The 26391-nt window shown below is 40.3% G+C and overlaps 1 protein-coding gene across 1 annotated transcript in view; it reads left to right on the top strand.

Annotated features, from left to right (window-relative positions):
- LOC120023133 (VPS10 domain-containing receptor SorCS3-like) overlaps positions 1-25750 on the top strand; it is a 225389-nt gene extending 199639 nt beyond the window's left edge. Inside the window, exons 15-27 of the mRNA XM_038967117.1 lie at positions 1396-1513; positions 4894-5027; positions 8188-8301; positions 9187-9358; positions 12059-12245; positions 16128-16261; positions 16958-17081; positions 17516-17628; positions 21786-21917; positions 22234-22333; positions 23980-24085; positions 24860-25020; positions 25478-25750. Of these exons, the coding sequence (XP_038823045.1) occupies positions 1396-1513; positions 4894-5027; positions 8188-8301; positions 9187-9358; positions 12059-12245; positions 16128-16261; positions 16958-17081; positions 17516-17628; positions 21786-21917; positions 22234-22333; positions 23980-24085; positions 24860-25020; positions 25478-25536 (1654 nt within the window). The 3' untranslated portion in view covers positions 25537-25750. The remainder of the gene's footprint in view (positions 1-1395; positions 1514-4893; positions 5028-8187; positions 8302-9186; positions 9359-12058; positions 12246-16127; positions 16262-16957; positions 17082-17515; positions 17629-21785; positions 21918-22233; positions 22334-23979; positions 24086-24859; positions 25021-25477) is intronic.
- The last annotated feature ends 641 nt before the right edge of the window (positions 25751-26391 follow it).

Below are 26391 nucleotides of genomic sequence, written 5' to 3'. Positions count from 1 at the left end.
CTCTCTCTCACCCATAGACGATCGTGACACAACCGCTGTGTTAGATTTTTAAAATTAACGTTACTGCGCAATACAGCGTGCGCTAAAGCGAGACCGCACCGAAATTCATGGCGGAATTATTATTTGACATTTGTCAACATAAATACGAATTAACAGCATAAAGACTGCTTACTATTTGCTGAGCTTCCATCAGAATCTTGGGCAAGGTGTCCTTTCTCCAGAACAATCGTCTTTTGGTTGAAAGATGTCATCTTCTCCTGTAGAAATAGCAGCTAACGATAGCCATCCACTGGAGAGGTGTCCAACTCGTGATAGCGCGTCACAAAGAAATCCCAGAAAATCGCAATAAACTGATATAAACTGCTATAAGTCGGTTTAAATTAACTACCTTATGATGTCTTTAACACCTATAACGAATAAAAACATGACCGGAGATATAGAACTGCTAAAACGAAAGCTTTTGCAGGACGCCATTGTGATGTCCCTCTTGCGCCAGGCGCCCCGTTGAAAAGAACGGTACTTCCGTTCCATGAGCTTTTATAGTGCCCGAGATGGTGCAATCCACTCCATTCAAATTCTCATCGCTTACTGACATCTAGAGGAAGGCGTATGCAGTGCATGTAGCCCCATAGCTTACATGGGGACTTATAAACTGACCCTAGAACAGGGACCTCGATTTCAGAAATCTCACTTCCTGACAGGAAATGTGCTGCAGAATGAGTTCTGTTTCACTCAGAGAAATAATTCAAACGGTTTTAGAAACTAGAGTGTTTTCTATCCAATAGTAATAATAATATGCATATTGTACGAGCAAGAATTGAGTAAGAGGCAGTTTAATTTGGGAACGAATTTTTATAAAGTCGAAATGGCGCCCCCCTATTGACAAAAGGTTAATCGAGGGATGACGTGCAGTGATGAATGATCTATAGACGGGGGATGACATTCTTTTGTCCTCCGTAGGAAGTCTTAGAGAGATGGAGAAAAGGAGGGATGACGTGCTTAATCTTTCTGTCTTCCATTGTTTTGGGACTCTGTTCCTTTTGGTGAAAGGGAAGGGGATGGAGGGATGAGATGGATGACATAACTTGTCTCTCCATCTCGTTCTCTTGGGAACCCTGTTCCTCTTGGAGGGAAGATATGAGGGGATGGGGAGGCATTTTAATTCAACGAATGCTGATGTCTCGTCTTTATTAACAGACGTTTAAATGGGAGAAAATATTTGATTTATAAGGGTTGTCAGTTTGTCAGCTTAGGACTGAATTCCCCATTTGATTGACATATTTAACTAGGAAAATGTAATTACTCATAGACTTAACGTAATTGGTGAGAACTTGTAGCACTGAAAACCCTTGTCGAGTTATATTAACTTGTGTATCCATCCTTTGGTTTCTCAAGGTTTTTTGGACATTTCAGCCATAGGTCCGAGTGGCAGCTTATCAAGATAGACTACAAGTCCATCTTCAACAGGAAATGTACAGAAGGAGACTATCAGACGTGGCACCTTCACAACAAGGTAAGACCTCTTCAAAAGGAAGTTGGTCCAACTTATCAATATGTGTCCTTATTACCTAATAACAATGTATTTACATGGTAGTTAGGGACTGTACATTATTTATAATGACGATACCTGTAGGAAATTGGACCTCTCTGAAATAAAAATGGATGGCCCTTCCTTCAGTAAAATAGATTTTTACACGACCCTCCCTTAATGGTAAAAATAAAAAAAGTGCCCCTCCCCTATAAGCAAAATAATAATTAAAACATAAAGTGGATAGCAGAGAACATGCCTACCATTTACACTCACTCCTAGGACAGACCAGAGCCTTTGTATTGCGGTTTTAGAAACCGTTCTTCATTTTATTAGATGGCAAAGTAGCTAGAAGTTTGTGGGTTCAAAGACCACCCCCGGACAAGGGTAGTGGTGAAAATATATCAATTAAATTAACAAAAGCACTGAATGAATCTATCAACTTATTTGCTTTCCCCCCCCAAAAAACTTTTATTGACACATTTCATGCAATTCTACATAATTGTACATGACTGGAGATGACTATGGTCTTTTTAAATAGTACAATAGAGCATGACAACGAATGAGCGCATGCTGCAGCACCAGAGACATTTTGATTTCTCTACAGGCTATTGTTAAAAATAGAGGATAGTCTATGTCTGCAACAGTGCTAAAGTTGTCGATCAACTGTAAAAGGTGAGCACAACAGAACCCATTACAACTGAAGTACATGATCATCAATTAATTTGAGAAAAAGCCATTAGTTGTTTAACACAGCAACAACGACAAAAATATTTTGGGAAACAATGATTTTCTATTTTATTCCATGATATTATCAGGAATCTTGGTAAGACCCAAGTGCAGACTGTGTGAAGTAACAATGCTTATTGTAACAACAGGGGCAGGCAGACGACAGGTCAAGGCAGGCAGGGGTCGATAATCGATAGGTACAGGACGGCAGGCAGGCAGGTTCAGGGTCAGGACCAGGCAGAGTGGTCAGGCGGGTGGGTACAGGGTCAGGACCAGGCAGAGTGGTCAGGCGGGTGGGTACAGTGTCAGGACCAGGCAGAGTGGTCAGGCGGGCGGGTACAGGGTCAGGACCAGGCAGAGTGGTCAGGCGGGTGGGTACAGGGTCAGGACCAGGCAGAGTGGTCAGGCGGGCGGGTACAGGGTCAGGACCAGGCAGAGTGGTCAGGCGGGCGGGTACAGGGTCAGGACCAGGCAAGGGTAAAAAAAAAACAAGAGGATGAGAAAAAGAGAGACTAGGGAATAACAGGAGCTGAGACAAAATGCTGGTAGGCTTGAACAAACAAGATGAACTGGCACAGACAGGCAGAAAACACAGGTATAAATACCCAGAGGATAACTGGGGAAGATGGGCGACACCTGGAGGGGGTGGAGACAAGCACAAGGACAGGTGAAACAGATCAGGGCGTGACAGATATTGTTGCTGCAAAATAGATTTGCGTAGACTGGGATTAGGGCATGGGAGTATAAGAGCATCTGCTAGGCTAAATTAACAAACTAGGCATGCATACTGTAGCTCGCCTCATGATCCTCAAACCACAGACTAGCCAAACTCGTGTTTCTCTTTAATTCAAAATAATTTATTTTATTTTATACAGCCTAAATGCAAAATGTACTATATAGGCATGTTGTTGAAATGCTGTTGTTGATGTGTTGTTGAAATGCTGAGATCCTGCCAGCCTGTAGCATGTCACAAATGTTTCTCAATGGATTTCTTAAATAGCAGGCTAAAGCCTGGAAATAATAATGATCTAACAATAATACGTTATTGTTCCTTCTTAGGCTACCTGGCTTGCTCCTGGCTGATTTTAGAGTTAGTATGTTGTTTAGTAGCCTGTTTAAATGTTGAACGTCAATTGATAGACAGAATCACACATTACTTCCCAAAGAAAGTGCATTTTTTTCTCCAAGGTTGTAGAAGGTAGCAGCCTCTACATGTCATAGAGACAAACCAAAGATATCCCATATGCATCAGTCTCTTCTTTCCCCGGCATTTTACAGCTTGTTTCTAGCATAAAGAATTGCGGATTAAAGTGTCCTTACATATCACTTTATATAATCAGGTCCATACACTTTTATTTCCAAAGTAACGAGCTAACTAGGGGGTAGGCCTATGCTTTTAGCCATGTTCTTTAACAAAAGCCACAATACCCTCACATGCCTCCTCAATTCGAGCCCTGGTTTTAACTTAACATACCAAGCTCTTCACTGACACTGAGATATTTAAGGAGTGTATGGTGACTGAAGGACTTGGCTGACAAAGTCTATGGATAGTAGACTATAATTGAATCTGCCTAACAGGTAGGTCTACCTCTTATTTCTTGAATAGGAAGAAATAGACTCCAACATAAAGCCCTCTTGTTGTTAATAGCCTAAAGTCAAATTAAACTAGTGCTGCTTCATAACAATGTAAGTTCTGTAAATTACTTGAATATGGCTTATTGTGAGGTCAAACACTCTGATAAGTAGCTTCATTATGGGCAAGAAAACATATATTTTTTATTTTTTATTAAAATCAAATCTATCAGTAGCAAGTTCACCTCGGGTCTTCCTTTTCATCTTCGTTCTCTCCCTCTCAAACTGAACAGGGCATCAGGAGGCCTAGTCTGCACGCACAGATATACTTTTTTGGACAAATAAAATAAAAAATACGGAATAAGTCTTTGACTCGCCTCCTAAAGTGCCACCTTACACAGCACAGTCATTTGTTAGGCACCACAAAAGTGTTTACATCAGCAAGAGCAGGGCAGGCCGGGGCTCATGATTGGGAACTCCTATCCATTGCAGTGTGTAATGCAGTGTAACCTAGTTTTATATACACCATCCCAGCAGCTCAAAAACTCAGGAGGGAAGTACATTTTCTAAGAAATATAACTTTGCCATGTGCTTCTCCTAGCATACTCTTCATATAGCCTAGGCTTATAGCATATAGTATAGTAGTAGTGGCACTTGATATTGCGCGCCAAGCAGAGAATCAGGGATGAGGGGCATCATTGGGCACACATCAAGATAGTATAATAAGGAACTAATTCTCAAATCCTGAGCAATTTGACATTTAATCAATTACAAATTACCTGACCCTCCCCTGGCCAAAATTAAAAAAAAAAGAAACCCTTCCCCTGACTGATATTAAAAAATGACCCTCCCCCAAGACCCTCCCCCATTTTCCTCCAGGTACCAATGTTTTTACAAGGTAGATGCAGTGTACTTACAGTGTTTGGGTAGTTCCAATAAGCTCAATAGGTTAACATAAGAATGGTTTGACTTGCTGTTCTATGCTAATTTGACATTTGAAAATGACATACTGTAATCCCATGTGCGTTCACTATATGGATTAATATCCTGTATGTGTTTCACAGGGCGAGCCGTGTGTGATGGGCCAGAAACAGATCTATATGAAACGCAGACCAGGAAACTATTGCATGCTGGGAAAAGACTACGCCAAAGTCCTCTCTGCTGAGTCGTGTATCTGTCGGGCCCACGACTTTGAATGGTAATTATAGTATACTAGTATAATAACTCACAATTGCAGAAAGATAGAACACGTGAAAACATGTATTTTTTTACAAATCTAAACATGAGTAGATCAACAGAAGTTTCATTGTCCATAAAAGAGAGAGACATTTTGTATGACGCTTTGTGTATGTTGTCCCATTTAAGTAATTTTTGGATTTAATACACTATTTCAGGATCCCATTCATTTGGTTCATTTTTGGTGTCAGCGCTCAAATTATCAGATATTTTGGGGAATAATTTGCTCCTAACGTCTGTCTCTCTGCTGAGCTCGTTTTGCTATGTTTATAACAACGTAGAGAAGATGAAGGGTGTTAATAGGACTGTAGGTTGCGGTTGTTTTTATCTTCTAAAGGCAGGGAAGAGAAAAGCAATGACACATTTCTATGTAAATGCCAGCGGTTTCAGGTCAAACTGTATGAGTTTTAATTACAATCCATTAGTCTCCTGTGATAGTTGTTTTTAATTATTTTGGGAATGAAATTATTATATGATACATTTCACAAACTTCCTGACCGCATGGCATGACATCTCTCTCTCTCTCTCTCTCTCTCTCTCTCTCTCTCTCTCTCTCTCTCTCTCTCTCTCTCTCTCTCTCTCTCTCTCTCTCTCTCTCTCTCTCTCTCTCTCTCTCTCTCTCTCTCTCTCTCTCTCTCTCTCTCTCTCTCTCTCTCTCTCTCTCTCTCTCTCTCTCTCTCTCTCTCTCTCTCTCTCTCTCTCTCTCTCTCTCTCTCTCTCTCTCTCTCTCTCTGCAGCTGGTGATAGAGACAGTGAAATGCAAAAATTAAAAAACAATCTCTTTAAGAAACGTCAACTTTCAGAGTGAATAACAAAAACACTTTTTATTGACTTTGAAGTGTACAGAAAAGTCAAGGGTGAAATGTTTACTGATTGTGTATTGTGTTAGAGGGTGACAATGCACCGGCCTGTTGTTCTGTTGTGCTGTGAACAAAAGGTCCAGGGGTTGATTCCAAAGTGGGACAGTGACTGGACTGAAATCAGAGGTTATATACTGAACAGAAATATGAACGCAACATGCAACAATTTCAAATAATTTACTGAGTTATAGTTCATTTGAGGAAATCAGTCAATTGAAATGAATTCATTAGGCCCTAATCTATAGATTTCACATTAAGCATCTGTTGGTCACAGATACCTTAAAATAAGTTGCCCTCACAGTGGGCCTCAGGATCTCATCACGGTTTTTCTGTGCATTCAAATTGCCATCAATAAAATGCACTTGTGTTTGTTGTCTGTAGCTTATGCCTGCCCATACCATAACAGTCCAGCTACCATGGGGCGCAATGTTCACAACGTTGACAGCAAACCGCTTGCCCACACAACGACATACATGTGGTCTGCAGTTGTGAGGCCAGTTGGACATACTGCCAAATTCTCTAAAACCTCGTTGGAGGTGTCTTATGCTAGAGAAACTTCTCTGACAAAAGATCTGGTGGACTTTCCTGCAGTCAGCATGCCAATTGCACGATACCTCAAAACTTGAGACATCTGTAGCATTGTGTTGTGTGACAAAACTGCACATTTTAGAGTGTCCTTTTATTGTCTACATCACAAGGTGCAGCTGTGTAATTATCATGCTGTTTAATCAGTTTCTTGATATGCCACACTTGTCAGGTGGATGGATTATCTTGGCAGGAGAAATTCTCACTAACAGCGAAATAGTATTTTTGTGTCTATGGAACATTTCTGGGGATCTTTTATTTCAGCTCATGAAACATTGGACCAACACTTAATGTGTTGTGTTTGTATTTTGTTCAGTGTGTATACATAGATATAACACTTGATATATTATATTAATAATAAGTGAGGAGAGATTAGTATTAATGTGAACCAAAACACGCTGGGAGTCACCATAACTATAATGTGCTAAACTGGACACCATACTTTTCTGTGACTTACTGGAAAGAAATGTAAGCTTTGCATTACCAAAGCTGTGATTCAGTGGTGCTGTAATGTCCTTAACTGGACACTGTAACCTCATTGGACTCTCTTAGTCCCTTATAACTATTATCCCAACCAACCATAACACCATAACTTCACTTGACAGCTTGTCAATAAATTGGGGGAGGTTCCTAATCACACTGAGGCCAGACCAGGCCATAGGGAGTCCTAGACGGACCTCAGGCTTTGTTGCATCCTATTAGTTCTGGCTAGGTAATTAATTGATAAATCAATGACAACGTCATTATTAGAATGGGCACTTGCCTGACCTGCTTTGCCTGATGTAAATCACTTTGTGATTGGGAGGTAGCTAACATCAGCCGGTGGAAGTCAGCCAACCCTGACCTGGCTGCCTGTGTTGACATGGAGTCCCTCAGGGCTCAGTCTTCCTACCTCTGCTGATCTGGAGCATTTGTCAACTGCAGCCCAATCAATATATAATAATGATGCGTTGAAATGCAAAAAATATCTATTATAAGTATCGTGCTGAGGGGATAGGAAAAATAAGCTGTAACATAACACAGTAATACTGTATGTCCTTTGGATCAAAATCAAATCTAATTGTATTTATCACATGCTTCATAAACAGCAGGTGTAGACTAACAGTGAAATGCTTACTTACGGGCCCTTCCCAACAATGCAGAGAGAATAAAATAGAAAAATAATAATACATACACAATGAGTAACGATAACTTGGCTATATACACGGGATACCAGTACCAAGTTGATGTGCAGATGTCGGAGGTAATTGAGGTAGATATGTACATCAGTGAAAAGCCAACTGACATATATTCCTGAGGTGCTGATCTGTTGCACCCTCTACAACCACTGTGATTATTAGTATCTGACCCTACTGTTCATCTATGAACATTTGAACATCTTGGCCATGTTCTGTTATAATCTCCACCCGGCACAGCCAGAAGGGGACTGGCCACCCCTCATAGCCTGGTACCTCTCTAGGTTTCTTCCTAGGTTTCAGCCTTTCTAGGGAGTTTTTCCTAGCCACCGTGCTTCTGCAACTGCATTGCTTGCTGTTTGGGGTTTTAGGCTGGGTTTCTGTACAGCACTTTGAGGTATCAGCTGATGTAAGAAGGGCTTTATAAATACATTTGATTGATATACAGTAGGTAGAGGTAAAGTGTTGATGTTGATCACATTCTGTATGTGATTTGTTATAGTGATTATGGCTATGAACGGCGTAGAGAAGGGAACTGTCTACCAGCGTTCTGGTTCAACCCAGCTGTTGTATCAAGGAGCTGCAGCCAAGGACAGAACTACCTCAACAGCACAGGGTGAGTTGCACATAAAGACACTATTTTGTAGCGTTTCTATGTTGTCTATTCTAAGTGAAGGCAACCCTTCTGTATATTTCTGCTCAATGAAAGGTCAAATATTTTTTCTTGAATGTTTTCCATTTCATTTTGTAAAACATTATGATGGTTATAATATGATCCATGTTAAAAAGCCTGAATAGGTATCTCACATTTCAAAAGAGAGGTACAAAAACACATTAAAGCTTACAGTGGCTACAGTATCTCTCTGTATAGGTTGGCCAATGCTTTGTCATCTTCCCATCTTCCCACTGTAATGAAACACTGTCAGGGTGTCACATCTTCTGGCACGGCTCCTATTGTGAATAGTGATATTGGCTATTTAGGCCTGAGTCATTCACCAGACAGTTGATCTATACTGCGTGACATTGTGTACTTCAGAGAGCTTCAAAGCACTTTCAGGATTCCCAGGACACAGATTAGGACGTCTCAGGATGGCTAAAGTCTGAGGAGAACGGTACATCCTTCATTGATGCATTCGCTTCCCCAAGGTTAAAAGTCAAGTTTTGTCTGGAGTTAGTAAGCATGTTGGAGTTTTGTCAATGTGACCGACAACTACTGTACATCTTGTGTCAGACATTACCTTTCAGGGTTAAAAGTAATCTTTTAATTAGGGATTACTAAGCATTTTTAAGATTAGCCAAAGAATAGCAAGTCTTGTTCACTAGCTCAGTCACTTCCACAATCACTTTGAGGTTAAAAATACAATTTTTGCGATTTCTTGTCAAGCTTCATTGATGAACGTGACCAATGCCTTAGCCTTGTTAACTAGTAGTGTCATGAAGCCATGACCTCAGTAAACCATACTAAACATGTACTAACTCATTCAAATGGTATCTTCTTAAGGTACCGAAAAGTGGTGTCCAACAACTGCATCAAGGGAGTCAAGGACATGTACACACCCAGGAAGCAGATGTGTCCCAACAGGGTTCCAAAAGGCCTTTCTCTCTCCACCAGAGAGGGCAAGCTTACCGCCGACCTGCACACCAACGTCACCTTCCTGGTGCATCTGGATGAGGTAGGACTGGGCCAAAATCCAAAATGGCATCCTTTTTGTATATCATTCTTATGGGCATGTAGGAGCCCAAATGGACGCCTGTGTATACATCACTGTTATGAGTTGCATTGATTTTCACTTTAAGCCATGAAATGAAAAATCTGTGTGTTTTGTATTGCTATGCATGGTTGTAAAAGTAGTCCTAGCATGTGGCGCACAACTCACTCACTGTAGGCCTGTTACTGAGTGAAATATGGATGTTTCCCATATGTTCAACATGGATGTTTCTCCAGACATACGCCTACAATTATTTCCCTGTTATATTATCCCATATACACCAACTGCTGAAAGTTTAATAGTAACTTGCAACACAACATCACCCACACACAGCTACAGGCCCCAAGCCCCGAGCCGAGAGACGGAGTAAGAGCTAAAGACCTAAGAGAGAGATGCACCCCTGGAGACCCTGTTATAGAGTGATAAACTCAGAGTAGTCTCCTTCTAGGGCCAGCGCCTTGCCTCGCTCCCCTCACTCCCAAGACACTGTTCAACCACCTCACATTAAATACAGGTGGAATAAGTGCGGTAGTGCTCTGCTCGGTGCGGCGGTGCTTTCCCCCTGCACTGCAGCTAAGACGTAAGTGTCTCTCCCACGAGGTCTCTCCTGGGCCCAGCTGACGTATTACAGTGTGATGAGTTGAGGAAATAAGGGTCTATTTCTTTCATTAAGAGAGGCCTCCTCTGATAAGAGAGACATATGCCATGTGGTCAAACATTTTATGAAATGTATTTTATAAAAATTTCAGTCCAAAAAAATAATTAAAAACAACTATCACAGGAGACTAATGGAGGTGAAGAATCTTCATGGCGTCGGGTCTTATGCATTCAGAAAATCCTTCGCTCCTGTTGAATTCAGACTTTAATTTATATTCATGAAGCCCACGATGGTAGAATTTCTTGGGGAGAGCAAATGGGCCTAAATATTTAATTTGTGGTACTGCTGGGTAGTAAACATGGCGGTTCAGAAAAATGAAAATAAAGGAGGGAGGTGGAAGAAAGTTTGATGTTTTGAGAGAGGGATGAGATCTATAGTGTCACACGTCAAGGTTTCATTATCACAAAGTGACCTTATCATGTGTACACCAACCAGATTTGCTGTACGTTAGCTACCTTATAGTATGTAATGTGTACACCAACCAGATTTACTGTACGTTAGCTACCTTATAGTATGTAATGTGTACACCAACCAGATTTAATGTACATTAGCTACCTTATAGTATGTGATGTGTACACCATCCAGATTTACCCAACATTAGTTGCATTATAGCATGTAATGTGTACACTGACATCACACTGTTTATACCATCCTTTGTGTGTTGACATTCACCTGAACAAGAGTCCTGTTCACAGTCCTGCTGTGTTTGGACCTGAACTAACACAACCCCTTATCAACCAGCACTGCTGTCCAGAACATGACGCTTACCCTATTATGCATTTTGGATTTGGAGGCCCTCTGAGTCACACATGGAGCCACGGACACAAAGCTTGACATTTAGCCAGTAGGCCAGCATCAGTCTCATGCAGATTTGCTAGCGATCCCAGGACACCTTGATAGAGAACTAGAAGTGTCCAGAGAATGTGAACAGAGGACACCAACAAAATCCTGAATGACATCGACGCCATTACAGTTCCACACAACAGCCGCCAACGTTATCCCTTTTCTTCCATTCTATTCTGCCTTTCTTTATTTGGCTTATCCATAGTGTATCTTTTTCACTGTACAATGGCGTGAAATATACCCCCAGAAGCCTTCCCTTGTTTTCATACTCTGCTGTGCTTGAAAAGAAACTAAACAGATAGTGAATAAGGAGAGAGAGAGACACACACACACACACCTCATTAGTGGTAACAGGCAAACACACTGCTCTCACAGTGGGGCAGAATATGATGCAACCCCAATGTGTAGGGTAGTTCTGACTGCTTGTGTCTGTGTGTGAATTTAGTCCAGCAGTCTGTTGACTAGTGTACCTGCCACCCTGATTACTACACTGCTTCAACCTCCCTGTGGTTCTCTCTCTCTCCATCACACACACACACACACACACACACACACACACACACACACACACACACACACACACACACACACACACACACACACCACAGGGACTCATGTCAGACTCAGGATGCACACTGGTGTAGAGGTGTCACAACACCATCTGTTGGACCTCTGACAGAAACAGACAATGGTGTCCTGCCTGTGCCCATGCATGCTTACTGAATGTTACTGTGGGTTTGAGGCATTGTATTGAACCCCATGTTTTTTTAAACATTTTTTTAACTAGGCAAGTCAGTTAAGAACACATTTTTATTTATAGTGACGTCCTACCAGGGAACAGTGGTTTAACTGCCTTGTTCAGGGGCAGAATGACATCATTTTACTTTGTCAGCTCGGGATTCGATCCAGCAACATTTTGGTTACTGGCCCAACACTCTAACCACTAGGCTACCTGCCACCACAAAACAATGAGATGTATTTAAGTCTAGAATAAACAAAAGTACAAGCATCTAGCTGGGCTCTCAAATACAATGGAATTGTTATATATATTATTTTTTTATAATGATGAAATTTATCTTAATTTTTTTATTTTTGTCTTTATTTCTGTCTTTTCTGTCTTTCTTCATCTCTATTCCTTATTTGAGACTTTACTTGTTTTCCAGGGTGACTCAATGAGAACCAACATCCAACTGGATTTCGGAGATGGCACGGCAGTCTCCTACTCCAACCTGAGCTGGATCGAAGAGGGTATCAGACATGTTTACAAGACGGCTGGGATATTCCGTGTCTCGGCTTTGGCGGAAAACACCCTGGGATTTGATACTACAACGTTGTACCTTCATGTTACGTGTACGTCACCTCTATACATCCATCTATTTTGTCAGGAATATTTAATTCAATTCCCGCCATCGAGGAATGAAGTACTTCTGCTTTTAGTTTGTACTGTACCTGATAGATAATTGGTCAGATACTGTGACGTCGGCCATTGATTGGCCAGAGTGGTCGCTCACCTGGTGACCCTGGTCTGAATCAGTCCCTGATTGGAGGGAAAGGATAGAAAACAACAGTGCTGTGGTTCTCAAGGATCATAATTAAATATCTCTGCCTCATATTTCTCTGTAAATGACCACCTTACTAAATATACAGCAGTGTACAATGGAGCCAGTTAAATTACCAGAATGCTTTCAACATAGGACAGCACTTTGATGCTCTCTCTCTCTCTCTTCATCTTGTAATGAACAAGCCAGCCAAATGTCAAGTAAATAATAGCGACAAATATAACATGCTTATGTCTAAAAGGCTTCAAGAATTATCCAGCTCTTTGAGGTGCAGTGTTTGAATTGCCCCCTTGTCTCTTGATTTGAAAAGCGAGGCTTTCGTCAATTAGTGAAGGTGCCATTTAAATGTTGTCTCTGGTCGCCACGACACTTTCAATCAGTGTACTTTGATATTGTTGATGTCATTGATTCTGCTGGTGTTTTTCTCTCCATGGTTTGGTACAAATTATTATACTTAAAAAAAATACTTTACCCTTTTTTCTCCCCAATTTCGTGATATCCAATTGGTAGTTACAGTCTTGTCTCATCGCTGCAACTCCAGTACGGACTCGGGAGAGGTAAAGGTGGTGAGCCATGCGTTCTTCGAAATATGCCACTGCCAAGCCGCACTGCTTCTTGACACACTTCTCACTTAACCTGGAAGCCAACCGCACCAATGTGTCGGAGGAAACAAAGTCCACCTGGCGATTGCAGTCAAATTGCAGGCGCCCAGTCTGCCACAAGGAGTCGCTAGAGTGCGATGGGACAAGGATATCCCGGTCGGCCAAACCTTCCCCTACCCCGAACGACTCTGTGCCAATTGTGCAGCACCTCATGGGTCTCCCAGACCCGGCCGGCTGTGATAAAGCCTGGGATCGAATCCGGGTCTGTAGTGACGCATCAAGCACTGCGATGCAGTGCCTTAGACCGATGCGCCACTCGGGAGGTTGTTTGGCACATTTTGGGGGAATTTACAGGGGAGAGAGAGTGCAAATGATGCTTTTAGCAATGTGCCAATCACGATGCCACCACATATTTCAAATTGGAATATTTTTAACACCAGACACAGTTTAGGGAGCCTGACCAAATGACTCACATCACACACACAACACACACACATGCACATCCGCATAGACACAAACTTAAAAGGGGGAGACACACAGATACGCACACTTTCTCTCTCTGTCACACACATCACACACACACACAAACACACACAAACATACACAGACACTAACACACACACACATAGTGGGGCAAAAAAGTATTTAGTCAGCCACCAATTGTGCAAGTTCTCCCACTTAAGAAGATGAGAGAGGCATGTAATTTTCATCATAGGTACACTTCAACTATGACAGACAAAATGAGAAAAAAGAATCCAGAAAATCACATTGAAGGATTTTTAATGAATTTATTTGCAAATTATGGTGGAAAATAAGTATTTGGTCACCTACAAACAAGCAAGATTTCTGGCTCTCACAGACCTGTAACTTCTTCTTTAAGAGGCTCCTCTGTCCTCCACTCGTTACCTGTATTAATGGCACCTGTTTGAACTTGTTATCAGTATAAAAGACACCTGTCCACAACCTCAAACAGTCACACTCCAAACTCCACTATGGCCAAGACCAAAGAGCTGTCAAAGGACACCAGAAACAAAATTGTAGACCTGCACCAGGCTGGGAAGACTGAATCTGCAATAGGTAAGCAGCTTGGTTTGAAGAAATCAACTGTGGGAGCAATTATTAGGAAATGGAAGACATACAAGACCACTGATAATCTCCCTCGATCTGGGGCTCCACGCAAGATCTCACCCCGTGGGGTCAAAATGATCACAAGAATGGTGAGCAAAAATCCCAGAACCACACGGGGGGACCTAGTGAATGACCTGCAGAGAGCTGGGACCAAAGTAACAAAGCCTACCATCAGTAAAACACTACGCCGCCAGGGACTCAAATCCTGCAGTGCCAGATGTGTCCCCCTGCTTAAGCCAGTACATGTCCAGGCCCGTCTGAAGTTTGCTAGAGAGCATTTGGATGATCCAGAAGAAGATTGGGAGAATGTCATATGGTCAGATGAAACCAAAATAGAACTTTTTGGTAAAAACTCAACTCGTCGTGTTTGGAGGACAAAGAATGCTGTGTTGTATCCAAAGAACACCATACCTACTGTGAAGCATGGGGGTGGAAACATCATGCTTTGGGGCTGTTTTTCTGCAAAGGGACCAGGACGACTGATCCGTGTAAAGGAAAGAATGAATGGGGCAATCGTGAGATTTTGAGGGAAAACCTCCTTCCATCAGCAAGGGCATTGAAGATGAAACGTGGCTGGGTCTTTCAGCATGACAATGATCCCAAACACACCGCCCGGGCAACGAAGGAGTGGCTTCGTAAGAAGCATTTCAAGGTCCTGGAGTGGCCTAGCCAGTCTCCAGATCTCAACCCCATAGAAAATCTTTGGAGGGAGTTGAAAGTCCGTGTTGCCCAGCAACAGCCCCAAAACATCACTGCTCTAGAGGAGATCTGCATGGAGGAATGGGCCAAAATACCAGCAACAGTGTGTGAAAACCTTGTGAAGACTTACAGAAAACGTTTGACCTCTGTCATTGCCAACAAAGGGTATATAACAAAGTATTGAGATAAACTTTTGTTATTGACCAAATACTTATTTTCCACCATAATTTGCAAATAAATTCATTAAAAATCCTACAATGTTATTTTCTGGATTTTTTTTCTCATTTTGTCTGTCATAGTTGAAGTGTACCTATGATGAAAATTACAGGCCTCTCATCTTTTTAAGTGGGAGAACTTGCACAATTGGTGGCTGACTAAATACTTTTTTGCCCCACTGTACATACACTGCATGCGTTTGAAAGCTAGGATAAAGATTAGTCTCAGTTAAAGAGGATAAGAGTTAACAGAAGCCCAGGCGGAGACGTACACGCCAGAATGCAGAGTCACACCACTGTCAGCCGGAGGTTTACTGTTAAAATACCATGTTTTATCTCTCTCCTACATGAACCTTCACCACTTAGATCACGGTAATGCCACGTACACCCACATCAGCTCCCATTATGGTCTCAGCAGGTCAGACCACAGTATTACTCACAAGGTGTCACGTCATAAACAGGATAACACCAACGTGTTTTAAGTCGAGAATAAATCTTGTTCTTCAACTAAATTCCAACAAAACTACAAAAAAATTATGATAGTTATGACATTTGTTGAGGAAGATTTCATTCACCTTCCATTTCAGCTAAAGTAGTCTTATTGAGAAGAAGATCTCACACACTACCCCAGTGATAATGTTAAGTGATACTGGCAAGCGCGGTGTGGGAGATCTTCTTTTCTCTAATTCTTCATTTCAGAAGGTTTCTATTTATTTTTTCCCACACAGCTGTAAATATTATCTTTGGATGTGCCAGTGCTTTTCATATTTAAACAAAAAATTATCAATTTTTTTTATTTTGATGTGCGAGTGAGTTTCATATTGTGTAGTAGGCAGTCTCAAGCAATGTCCATGTAATTACAATCATATATGGAGTCTGAATCATCCAATACTGATTCTGAATCATCCAATACTGAGTCTGAATCATCCACTGCTGAGTCTGTATTATCCAATACTGACTCTCTATTATCCAATACTGAGTCTGAATCATTCAATACTGAATATGAATCATCCTCTGTGTTTGTATCAGGTCCTGTGGAACATGTCCAGTTGCTGGCTCCATTTGTGGCCATCAAGAACAAGGAAGTAAACCTAACAGCAGTGGTCTGGCCCATCCACTCCAGGACCCTCACCTACTTCTGGTGGCTGGGGAACAGCACTGAGGTAAACTAGACTTAAAACACTTGGTGTACAGGGAAGAGGGCCTATAACCTGAGCCCTGTGGGACTCCAGTGTTGTGTATAGTATTCAGTATATGTGGGGTACCAACTATACAACTTTAGTAGAGGTAAACTGACACTATTCAAAAGGGGTCTTGCCATATAGTGTACATGTACTGCAGTGGTGGCTGGTGTCACTGTAACTAAATCAGAGGAGAGGCTTATTGTCATGGCTGGAACGGAATCAGTGGAACAGCATCGAACACTTCAAAGACATGGTTTCCATTCCAGTTCCATTCCACCAGCCATTACTATGAGCTGTCCTCCCTTCAGTAGCCTCCACTGATATATATATGGGTTATACATGATGTCAATGGTATTACATACTTTGACCTCTTCTATTATTGAAGACAACAGTGATAGAGGCGGAGCAGTCTCTGATTTTGTATTTTGTTCAAACATCTTATTAGTTTGTCATGAGTTATGACCTTAGCTGCATTGGTTCTAGGTATTATGGGAAGGATGTTTTTGTAGGGTTTTACTCAAGTCAGAAGCTCCGACTACTCTTAGTGAGAAGTTGTTATCATCTGAAATGGGTTTGTTTCATGTTCAGGGGTTTTATGTAAGTGTTTTAGGTGAAAGGATTATTACCTGATCAAAGTGTGATCATCCATTTTGTCCATGTTCCCTCTTCCTCCAGCCTGTGATCAGCTTAGATGGGAGCATCTCGTACACCTTCACCAGCGAGGGAATGAACACTGTTACGGTCCAAGTGTCTTCAGCCAACGCCATACTGCAAGACACCAAGACGATAGCAGTCCAAGGTAAGGATCAGGATCTCTCTCTCTGTCTCTCTCTCTCTCTCGCTCGGATCACCCTAATCAAATTATTCTGCTTGATGTAATGCTAATTAGCACATCTAGCAGGCATCTCACTTGGTATGCAACGTTTGAGGGTACTTTAAATTTGAATATGTCAGGATATGCGAAACGGGACATTTCCCCAATTATCTAAGAAATCACTTGTGCAAGCAATCAACTTCTCTTGTCAAACCATGAGCACATGCATACTGTACGCACACACACCAACATCTCTGTCAGCTTTCCAACACATCAGAAGGCAGTTAGAGGAGGGACACAACCAGAACAAATGACAGTGGGGAATGAGGAGGATACCTTGAGAATAATGCACCTAGATCAGGGGCTGAATTAACGGTCTGTTTCTGTTTCTCCCCTTGGTCTCTCTCTCTTTCTGACAGAGTTCTTCAAATCTCTGCTTATATCTTTCTCCCCTAATCTGGACGAGTACAACCCTGACGTCCCCGAGTGGAGACAGGATGTGGGGAGAGTCATTAAGAAGGCTCTGCTCCAAGTAAGTGTGAATTCCTTCCATCTCTCGTTTTCTCTCTCTCTCTTGTCTCTTCCTATCCTCTCAGACGCTTTGGCGTTCACCCTCGGACTGCCCTATGATTCGTTATCACACAGGTGCGAGGGTCTCAGCTTCTTCTTCCCCCCTCGAGGCAGCTTGATGAGCACTAACAGAAGTTGGAGCAATGAAATGCGTTCTTCCGGAATTAGCCTGGAATGAAGGAGATCTAGGCATTACCGTGACATTGGATGTGCTTAGTATCTATGGAGGAGAGCTAGCGCTGATATGTCATATTTAATTGTGTTATTCTTCCACTTTGTGTGTTGGTTTAGGCCTTTAGTGTGAGACTTGTGGTCTCTCTGTGTTTTCACCTACTCCACAGTTGATTTGACATGAGAGGCGCCTCAGGCGAGCTAGTCTGAGAGCCAGTGGAGGGAGCTACTGTGATGGAGGACAGGGTGAGGCTTTGTGAGGGATAAAGTGCACCTTATCACCTGGCATTCTGGGAGCCACATACTATGTTCACCGCAGTATAGTATAGCACCAGCCAATTGAATTGTGTTAAACAGAGGGGCACACTCAGTTAAAGTTCTATATCTAGCGTGGGCTATTAATTGCTAGCCTCAATAGGGATTTACAGCAATAGGGTGTTACAGCACCACTTTTCATACAGAAGGTTTTGTTATACAACCTTTTAGGACCAACATACATTATATGGTATCTATTGAGTTTATGAACACTAGTCCATGTGTCATGTGCTCCTCCATATACAGTTTAATCCTCATTTCATCTCTTTCACTCTTTCTCTAAAAGAAAATCATATTAAGGCCTATTCGTCCATGGACTGCTAGAGTTGACATAGCCTAGATATTGTGCAACAATCATCATGCAAAGTGTTATTAGAATTTTTACCTTCATTTATATTGACATTTTCTGCGGTTCACGTTCAGTTCGCCCTCAAAATGGAACATATTCTGTTCTGTCAAAGTAAACAACTCCCCACAATAAAGCCAAGATGAGAAGGTTCAGCAAAATTGCAATTAAACGACTGTACTTGACTTCACAGAATAAAATGATAGTTATAGGTGAATCATCATAACATATTTAGAACAACATTGTTGGAAATAATGCACTATGGACGGAGTTATGAAATAGAATAACCCAGAATAACCCAGTATTGTCAAGTTCACGACGAATGAAAAACAGAATCCACGTCTTGGTGTGTTTACAATAGTAATTATTAATTGACCACTGTTTCATCTTATTTACTTAGCTTTGCATACAGTAAGATTGCGAGGAAGCCGCTCCAAAAGTGTTTGCTGTTAAAATATTAAAGCGACAAGATACAGTCTTGAAAATGTGGTTTTTCAGCCAAATTTGTGCATGGACAAAGTTCCCTCCAAAACACTCACTCATCTGACTCAGTCTGACTCACCTACTCTCCTCCCTTAACCCAGATCAGATTTTTCACTCCAGCCAATGAGTTTTGGGGGCACAAAATGCCAGCGCTACCCAAGCACACAGAGCCAGAAGGCTTTTTAGAGTAATGAGTGATCGCAAAAAGAACAAATATGGTCTGAGTGTATTGATTTTTACAGGTGCTATTGCATCCTATCCTCTTCCATCTCCCATTCCCTCTCCCATTCCATACCTCTTTCCCCTCATTGCAAGTCATTCCTTTGCTCTATATTTGTCCACTCATTTTCTACTCAAATGGTGATTTTTTAGTTTTGATAATTGATGTGCTTCAAGTGCATGTGACTCGCCGACTACGCCAATCCATTGTCCGCCAGTAGCCAAATAGAGAACCCCTAAAAACATTAGTGGCTTTTTAAATGGACACTGATTTCTGGTTGGAACCCTGGGCCTTGATGGTAATCTAAAGTGGATAAAGGACATTATAAAGAAAAACACTTAGTAGTAGCTATTTTGAAGTCATGGAAAAACTGTTGTTTTGCAAGACATACTCTTCCCATCAAGAAAGAAATAGACTTTTGCAAAAACCTGGAGGTTGAGTTTGGATTGAAAAAAGTTCAACACTTTATTTGACACCTAGCCTTAAAATAACGCAATATGTCACAACAGTTTATGACAAGTTGTTTTAGCTTTTATGACATGATCATGATATGTCACAGTCATAGACATGTCATAGTTTGTCATAAAAGCTAAAACTACTTGTCATAAACTGTTGTGACATATTGCGTTATTTTAAGGCTGGTTATGACATCTACATAAGAGTGTCAAAACCCACAGAACCTACCATACAAAGCAAACCATTCTATTACACCGTAGCCTACTTGTAAACAGTGTGTTTATGTTATATTACATTGTCTAAAATTGACCAAATTAAATTGCCCACACATTGATGTCAGACATGTACCTACCCCAATGCACTGTTGCTCTTGACTGGGATGAATGCAGGAGCAGATTTCAGAAGTAGGCCAAGACACCCTCTTTGTGACTGATGACTGACATACGTGATGTACGTGTACGTGATAGGCCTATCTGGCTTATGTGATTATGATGGTCATAATGCTTCTTGACTGTCATAAAGTGCATTTTCTTAGTCCAAGTAAAGTGACAAAGGATGGTCATAATGCTTCTTGACAGTGTCATAAAGTGTATTTTCTTAGTCCAAGTAGAGTAACACAGGATGTGTAATGTGTATTTTCCATAAGTTATTCAAAATATGAGGATAAAAATACATGATAGTAAAGAATTCAGAACAACAACAACATCAAAGGATTTAACTCTAAATTGTTTCATTAATTTTTTGTTTTTTCCCTGCCAAGAAGCTTCCTTTCTCCATTTTTCCACTGGGCTTCCCTTCCTGCTTCTCTTCTTCCAACGTATGAGGCTCGCACTGCAGTTAACAGTTTGAATGTCTCCCCCTAGTGGTAGCGCCACATATACATGTATATAATGTTGTGAACAAACACACTTTGATTCCAACATCTGGAACATTTGTGTTGTTGTAAGGGTAATAATATAAGCCAGATAGGCCTATTACATACATAACCACCAGTCATAAGTTCCAAAGAGAGTGTTTTGTCCTTCTCCTGCATTGATCCCAGTCATCAGCAACAGAGCATTGGGCTAGGCACATGTTTGACATCATTGTGTGCACAATTACAATGGTAATAAAATGGACAATTTAATAAATGTTATATAACATACTATTTACAAGTAGAATGGATGGGTCTGCCTTGTGTGGTAGTTTTTTGTGCGCTTTAACACTCTACATAGACGTCATAACCAGACATAAAATACTGTAATATACAATACCAGTCAAAAATTTGGACACAGTTTTTATTTCTTTTGACTATTTTCTACATTGTAGAATAATAGTGAAGACATCAAAACTATGAAATAGCACATATGGAATCATGTTGTAACCAAAAAAGTGTTAAACAAATCAAAATATATTTGAGATTTTTCAAAGTAGCCACCCTTTGCCTTGATGACAGGGCTATCTTCTGTACACCACACCTCCCTTGGCACAACAAAACGGATTGGCTCGAACGCATTAGGAAGGAAAGAAATTCCACAAATTAACTTTTAACAAGGCACACCTGTTAATTGAAATGCATTCCATGTGACTACCTCATGATGCTGGTTGAGAGATTGCCAAAAGTGTGCAAAGCTGTCATCAATGCAAAGGGTGGCTACTTTGAAGCATCTAAAATCTAAAATATACTTTGATTTGTTTAACACTTTTTTGGTTACTACATGATTCCATATGTGTTATTTCATATTGTTGATGTCTTCACTATTGTTCTACAATGAAAAACCCTTGAATGAGTAGGTGTGTCCAAACATTTTACTGGTACTGTGTGTCACAACACGTCTAAATATATCTGTCATAACAGTGCTATGACAATGTAGGTGTCAAATAAAATGTTACCCAAAAAAGAAAGTAGTATTTAAGCTGACTTGTCATCTATTGGTTTGGTGACATATTGTAGCATTGTTTACATGGAGGTTGTATTGGTTATTAACACATGTTGGTCAAGCCCAAATCTTTTTCATTGTCACCTACCTCTCCTTTGGTTTCAAACTTGTTAAATATGTGTATAATCTATGGGCAGTAATTTGGACTGTAGACTAAGAATACCATACAAGTATGAACATATTGCAACAGTATTGTTCATTGTCAACAGGTGTCAGACTTTCCAGAGGATCAGCTATTGGTTGCAGTGTTTCCAGGTGTGCCAACGGCCGCTGAGCTCTTCCTGTTACCACACAAGAACCAATCAGAGGGCAGGAAAAAGAGCGAGGAGGAGCTAGAGCAGGTATGGGATAGTTAGATTGGACAATGACATTTTGAGTGCCATTGTAATTCTGTCATGGCATGTATGACAAATTGTTTCCAATCCTTCACGCCAATTCACACAATAGGATAAATGCATTGTCATGGCTGAAATGACACACACATGCAGACATTCATTTTATATGCCTAGTCCGACAATTGATACAACTGAACCAATGTGTTGGGTGTCATGACGAAACAGCAAATACTATTTAATTATGCATTGTGTGCGAATTGAAAGAGCTGAAAAGTGTGAGAATTATTTGACTAAATGATGCTTCTTTCATCTCCTTCAACAGATCTCTGAGATACTTGCCAGCGCTCTGAACCAGAATCTGGTGGAGTTTGAGCTAAAGCCAGGAGCAAGAGTCATCGTTTACATCACACAGCTAACTTTGGGTAAGGAAAGAAGTTAGTATCAAGATAATTACATATATTAACTGTACGTACTTGCATGAGAAATCATTATTTTCTCTACATATTACTTCTCTACACAATCCTGTTTTTCAGCTGTGTTTGTTTCTTTCTGTGATGTCGTAAATGCAATGTCATTTACTGGAGTTAACGTCTTCATATTTGTATAGCAGAAACCAAACACATTTGTTTTGTTCTGTATTTAACATGCGTTATATGTTTGTCACCATCTTGGGTGTATGAAGATTGGAGGAGGACGTGGGAGGAAAGGGAGAATGGATTTTATTTTAAGTGGAACTCCTTGAGACAATTGATATTTTATATCTGCCATCAAGACGCCCGACATCTGTTCACTGTCTTTAACAGCCATCCAACCACAGAATTAGTGTTGCACTGACTATAATTATGTTGGTTATTTAGCCCTTAAGAAATGGACAAAAAAAGATATGTTTGGTTCACAATGCATGCAAAAATCGTAATCGCCTAACAATAATCAACAACATTACACCAGTTTGAGTGTTGGCTCAAAATGAGACAAACAAATAACTACTCTTGGCTGAAATTAAAATGCTTTACCAGCATCCACCCAAAAACAACACAAAATCTCCTCCACAATGGAAAAAGATTCTCAGTTGAGAGTATTGAATGGATACAGAGCAGTAGTCCAGCCTTCTACTACAGTATATACTCATACAACACCATACTTACTACAGCAGCTGGGTCCACATGGAAGAGTTGAGGGTTAAAGTTGGAAGTGCCCTTAAGGAAAGTCCACATGATTTCACATGTGGAAAATCACATAATTTCACATAAAATGTAACTTTTTGGAACTCTTCACATGTTTTTTTTCTGTAAGGGTGGAGGTGGGGGTTGGAGAGAGGATTGCCAGGTTTGACAGGTCTAATAGTACATATTTTGAAGGTTCTATTAGCCACATAATCCCAGTGAGAACACGTAGCCTTGAGCTGGCAGTCTGTGGCTAAAAGGACTAGGTATTCACAAGCAGGTCTGCGGGTGCTGGACCGTAAAATGTGTGTGTGTGTGTGTGTGTGTCAAGGGTGTGTAATACCACAGAGAGGTGTTAAATCGTATAATCAGCACCATATACTTCCAGTTTATTACACAGTAAGTGTTGCTGTGTTGCACTTCATTTGTGACAGTTGTCGTTGTAAAAGGCTTGTTTTAACCATCATTTAGCATTTACATCTGAATATAAATGCTGCTATGCTTGTTTAAAGCCAATGCCTTTTAGTTGGAGAAAAGGCAACCGTTGAGAAATAGTAATTACACGCAATCACAGCCTTTTAAATTTGGGATATTAAAAATGCACTATCATTGCCTTGGATCGACCCATAATACAAAGCCGGATTTATTTACTTGAATCAACAAATTGATTCAAGTAAAGCATATTCATTGACTGTATGTAGCCCTACTGTAGCAGACTATTTTGATGCAAAAGATATATCTCAACTGTACTCCATGGTTGTTATTAGTGATACAATACTATACAGTATAGGATCAATATTGGCAATGAAGCAAGTAAATCTCCAAGGCATTCCCAGATTAGCCTTTATTGTGTTGCTATGTTCTTGTTATGTTTAACGTTCATCTTCCTCTACCTTCTGTTACAGCACCCTTGGTGGATTCCAGCCCGAGACACAGCAGTTCAGCCATGCTGATGCTCCTATCAGTAGTATTCCTGGGTTTAGCAGTGTTTCTCATCTACAAATTCAAGAGGTATGTACAGTACTTTATGATTATATCTTTGAACACTATATGGCAGCACTGCTCTAATCACCTGCTATCATCATTAATAATGCATAGATCGGTAGGGCCGGCATCAACCAACAATGAACTAAAGACGTTCCTTTGAAGTAACTTTTCAAATGTCCTTTATACTGTAGATGTAGTGAACAGATTTAGAGTGATTTGGATGCATGAGGCACGTGTGTGAATCAGTGATGTTATGTTAAGAAAACTATCATTAAATTGCTTAATATGCTGTTGCCATACTTTGGCTGTTAGTAGCTGAATTATTAAAAAGATTTTTATCTATAAGTCTGCTGAAAACGCATCAATTATGGATATGGAAATTCCCGCATTAATCTAAAGAAGAAACGGATTTATTGAAATGTCAAGCAAAACAATTAAGTAACACAATTACTTGTAATTGAAGAAACAGATTTATTGAAATGTCAAGCTAAACAATTAAGTAACACAATTACTTGTAATTAGATTATGCAAAATGTATAATGCATCAGGATTACAGTTTTATATCACTACATTGATGTCATATGGGGATTTACTGATGTATAGATTAATATTTTCTTAGTTAGATATCTAGTGGCTTCATGATAATAGGGGGATTAATATAGTTTTGTCAACATACCAACTCTGAACAAAAAGTTAATATACATCTTTGAGAAATGCTGCCAATGGGACGAACCATCATTGAATAGTCATTCCCTATTTTAACATGGCTATTGTCTGTCTACATTTAACAATCTGCAGAAAAATCCCCTGGATGAACATATACGCGGAGGTGAATCAGGAGAAAGAGCAGGAGATGATCGGTTCGGTCAGCCAGAGCGACAGCACGCCTAAGACCACCCTCAGTGAGTTCTCTACGCCCAAAGAAGTCATGGAGAAGGAGATGGACGCCAGAGTTAAACGTAAGATACATACATAGACCGATACATCATTTTTGAATTGCAAATTGCTAATTTGGTGACTATGAACTTCCAACAATATTACACATACTTTGTCCAAATTCATTTTATTGGACTAAAACCCATATGGGTCATATCTCCATGAATAACAATGTTGACTTTTGACCTGCAGTGTATACACTACATTGTTTCTTTACATGAAATCAACTGGTAGGAAAAAGGAGGAGTAGTGTATCTTCAGAACAAAACAAGGAACAAACAAACCAATGGGTCAGCCACTAATATCCAACACATGAAACAACAGCTTAAGAGCTTTTGATAAGACATTGTAATGAAACCCCAGTAATTAACAGGCAGTATCACTGTCAAAGTAGTTATTTGTTTCACTGACACCAAAGCCAATAATAACAGTGGACTAACACACGTTGTTCTTATGTTGAATTCTTTCTCTCTACCCCAGGGCGAATTGGAAATGCCTGCGAGAGCACAAGGGAGATTCCTAACTGTACTAGCGTGTAAAGCCGAGGAAGGAATGCAACAAATGTGTACAGACTTAAAGTATTGCCATTTTGAGGGTTCGCTCTATTCTGGTTTCTTTTGTAATTTCTCAAACACAACCCCAATGTTAATAGTTTTCTAAGGACCTCATTTATACTGAAGTGCATGGGTGTCTTGTTTGATAGCATCTATGCTGCAAATTTGAAATCAATCCACTAAATAAGACACGTTTTAATAACAAGTATAAGCTACATAGGCCTACTGTAACACAATTTGGATTATAAAGAAAGGTTTAATTTTCAGTCCGTACTTGTCTTATTCCATGGACTTTTCTCAAAGCCTTTATCAAAACCTACGAAGAGAGTTATGTACATTTCTTAACGTTTTACTTTTCATGAGGTATAAGAGTTTGTATTTGTATGAGCCATCATGTCTAGGTCTCCGATCTACCAGGGAATATTATTGAAATTGTACCATATTATCTTTAGATATCCGTTATCGCTCTGTATATAATATATGTATATTTACTTTCCACACGCTTGTAGTAAAAGTACAATGCCGAACACAGGAGATCTAGTCATGGTCTGTTATCAGTTCTTAAAAGTGTGTTAAAAAGCAAGATGTTACTGATAGAAAGAGTCCAACTTTGTTTTTAATGAGGTCCTTGACTTGTGCATGTTATTATTAAGGACGAGATGTATGTGTTGTAGATAAGCAAGTGTTGTAAATAGTTATTTTCTATTAATTAAAAGAGCTCAGTCATTTTTAAATACAGTATGTATACAGACTCGCATATTCTTCATTTAGTTAATTTATGGCTATACAATGTATCTGTCTTGTACAAAGGGTTTAACTGTTAAGATGGACATAATTTTC

The sequence above is a fragment of the Salvelinus namaycush genome, chromosome 2, assembly GCF_016432855.1.
Source record: "Salvelinus namaycush isolate Seneca chromosome 2, SaNama_1.0, whole genome shotgun sequence".
Taxonomy (NCBI): Eukaryota; Metazoa; Chordata; class Actinopteri; order Salmoniformes; family Salmonidae; genus Salvelinus; species Salvelinus namaycush.
The sequence above is the reverse complement of the archived record's forward strand: the minus strand, read 5'-3'. Positions and strand labels throughout refer to the sequence as shown.